At 51.8% G+C, this 2,982-nt stretch overlaps 1 protein-coding gene across 1 annotated transcript in view; it reads right to left on the reverse strand.

Moving 5' to 3' along the window:
* Nucleotides 1-2,712, reverse strand: part of LOC146594507 (aldehyde dehydrogenase family 3 member B1-like) — a 10,383-nt gene extending 7,671 nt beyond the window's left edge. Inside the window, exons 1-2 of the mRNA XM_085307286.1 lie at nucleotides 2,671-2,712; nucleotides 2,259-2,421 (exon numbers count right to left, since the gene is read on the reverse strand). Of these exons, the coding sequence (XP_085163412.1) occupies nucleotides 2,259-2,421; nucleotides 2,671-2,690 (183 nt within the window). The 5' untranslated portion in view covers nucleotides 2,691-2,712. The remainder of the gene's footprint in view (nucleotides 1-2,258; nucleotides 2,422-2,670) is intronic.
* Between the last annotated feature and the right edge of the window lie 270 nt (nucleotides 2,713-2,982).

The raw sequence follows: 2,982 nt of genomic DNA on the forward strand, positions 1-2,982 counted from the left end.
TGCCAAGGGATAGAGAACCTCTTCAGCAATTTTTAGCTCCTAGATTTTCCCACTCCTGATATTACTGACTCCTCGGGGAAAGGAGGAGCCAGGTATTCCATAGAGGATGGCTAAGAGCATTCCTGCGCACATGTGCACACTTATTTAGATCACACATGCGCTGCCCTGAAGACTCATGCAGAACGTGCACATTGGTTACCACGCAGGGCGACACAGCAGTGCTCTGCCCAGGCTGACAGGCAGTCACTTTGCTAGTGCCAGACCGTACACAGATGCTTTATTGAGTTTCACTGAAAAACCATGGTTCTCACACAGTTACACAATATCCTTTTCAGCTTGAATGATGTCAATTAGTATTTATTATATGTTCTTTAAGTGAGGTATCTTGCGAACACAAACACAGCCATCACTTGCTTGCACAGTCTCTTCCCATTTGTAGTTCACCAATTTCGGGTACCCACAGTTCTGCTAAATGGTCAGCCCAGGCAACGTTCATGCAATGCTTATTTGTGCTCTTCTTTTTTCAGATTGTGCATTGTGACGATTTATATTACACCCCAAATTTTATCCTACAATGGCATTGCTCTTTCTTGGGCTTATCAATGGAGCTTCCTTCTCTGTCTCGAATTTATCATTTTCTCTTGGGTGAAAGTAGTTGTTGACCATRGCTTATCTCATGTTGAGGTTTGGACTGGCATAACAAGAGCATTGATCTTTAGCCACACCCTTATTCAGTACCATGCAATCTGCAAGTACAACACAAGATCAGACCTGATCCAAACATATTTTCAAAACTTTCTGAACAGGCAGGAAGTCAAGGTGTTAATTCCCCATTCCTGTTGCCCTCCATGGAGGTAGTGTCTGCCTGGGACCAGTTCAAAGCCAGCAGCACTATGCATGGGCAATGCCTCCTAAGTTCAGTGTCTGAGGCTTCCCAGCAAAAGTCTGTGCGTCAGGCTACAGCCCACGTTTGGAAACAAGAAGCACTAAGATCATAGAAGCAAAGGGAAAATGGAGGAAAATGGAGCACACATTTCCTGAATGTCATCAAGCATTAGTCTGGTTCTCCTTTTGACACAACAGCTGACTGCTTAAAAATGACCAAACAATCTAGATCTTCTCTATCCAGATTTCAATAAAGGACTGAGAGCTTGTTAAACAGGAAATTATGAACTAAGATTGTTACAAGCCCCACATGATGCATAAGGACCAGGCTATGGTAAAACAAGTTGTTCCAAAAGGGGAAACCATTGGGGTTGGGGGGCTTAAGCTTTCTGAGGACACACAAAGATGCATGGGATGTGACTCTTTCATTAGAGACCTTGACATAAACATAATGAAGGGAGCAAAGAGACTGGAAGGCAATGCAAAGCCAGGAGACATGGTCAATACTGGGCAGATCCAGGCTAGGAGACCAGCAGCCCTGTGTAACCATGAAGAATACAGAAGGGGCAACATTCAGCATAAAGTCCAAGATGGAGAGCACATGAAGAGGGTAGCAGAGTGCTCCTCAGAGATTCACCTGGCCAGAGAAGAGGTGAGCTGAGGCTAATGAGTTTGGGAACAGGGGGAAAGCCAATGTGTCTGGATGCTTACCCCAGCCCTCATGTCCCAAGCTGCTGTGGCTGGCTGGGGCGTGAGGGGAGCCCTAGTATCAGGTCTATCCTGGGACTTGTGGGTGAGAGATGGCAAAAGATCTGGGGATGAGAGCAGGGAGGGTCTGATCTCCAAGTTAAGCGGCTGTGCCAAGTCAGCCAGGCTCATGTAGCACTGATGAGTGGGCTGCTCTCACCAGAAACAGGGACCAGCTTATGGTGAGGTGGGCTGTGACACACACCACACAGCACTCAGCCTAGTCTTGTCTCCTCTTAATTGCTTTTGTCCAGCTCTGCTCACACCCACTGGCACCAAGGATAGGGCAGAGATCCATGCTATGTCTCGCTCTCAGGACACATACAGCACTATGGCCAGGAGGGAACATTGAATTGGTGTGGAAACCTCAGCAGTCACAAGACATGGCTCACCAGAGCTCACAGAGAGCTGTGCAGGCTTGGACCCAAACAGGGTCTCATATACCCAGCACCCTGTGTCTGTACCTGGCAGGATGCAGAACCCTGACAAAAGGGGGACACAGAACCCCAAAACCTCTTCCCTCCCCATGCCCAGCAACAGCAGCCAGCGGGATGTAAGATCTCAACAAGAGGGAGTCCTGATAAGGGGATCCCCATGMCCATCCATGCCTCTACCTAGCCCCTCACCTTGCGCATGTCCAAGGCAGTGGCCTCCAGGATGTCCTGCTTCTTCTCATCCAGGAAGCGGCCCAGGGCCTCCAGCTGGGACACGCGGTACTCCATGGGCCGCGTCTTCCCTGAGAGCCAGGCTGCCCGCAGGCGGCTCACCAGCCCTGCGTAGGGGTTCCAACTGCRGGGATGTGGATGTCAGAGGGAACCCCAGCCCTGCACCCTGGCCCAGGCCCACCACTCAAGGTGACAAGGGAGAGGAGCTCCATGTCTCCCCAGGCCCTGCGCCTGGATCAAACTGGAGTCCAGGGCCCTTGGGAGAAGGCAGGGAATCTGGACACCCAGGTCCTCCCCAGCTGTAAAGAGAACAAGAGCCCCTTGTGTTCCCCGGGCCTCACCACTCCCTTCTGCCCCTGCCCTTTGCTCTCACCTCATGACACTACAATCCATGGTCCCTGTCCCGCCGCCTCTGTCAGCCCTGGACACTTTGCCAGCACCACTGTCTGCAGGGCTGCTTTTGCCATACCGTAGGGGTTGTTGCCTGGGCAGTTCAAGGGGATGCTGCACGCCAGGATGTGAGGAGGAGCTGCCAATCTCCATGTAGCATGCGGTGGCCCTGGGGGAGGCACGAGGCAGGTGATGCTGAGGCTGTCCGGGGACCAGGGCAGCTGCCTGGAAACCACAGCTCCTGCCTGGCCGAGCTGTTGGGGCTCAGTGCTGCAGGAGGCTCAGCACTTTGCCC

This window comes from Rhea americana, unplaced genomic scaffold (assembly GCF_003343005.1).
Source record: "Rhea americana isolate MKP2758 unplaced genomic scaffold, rheAme1 scaffold_257, whole genome shotgun sequence".
Lineage (NCBI taxonomy): Eukaryota > Metazoa > Chordata > Aves > Rheiformes > Rheidae > Rhea > Rhea americana.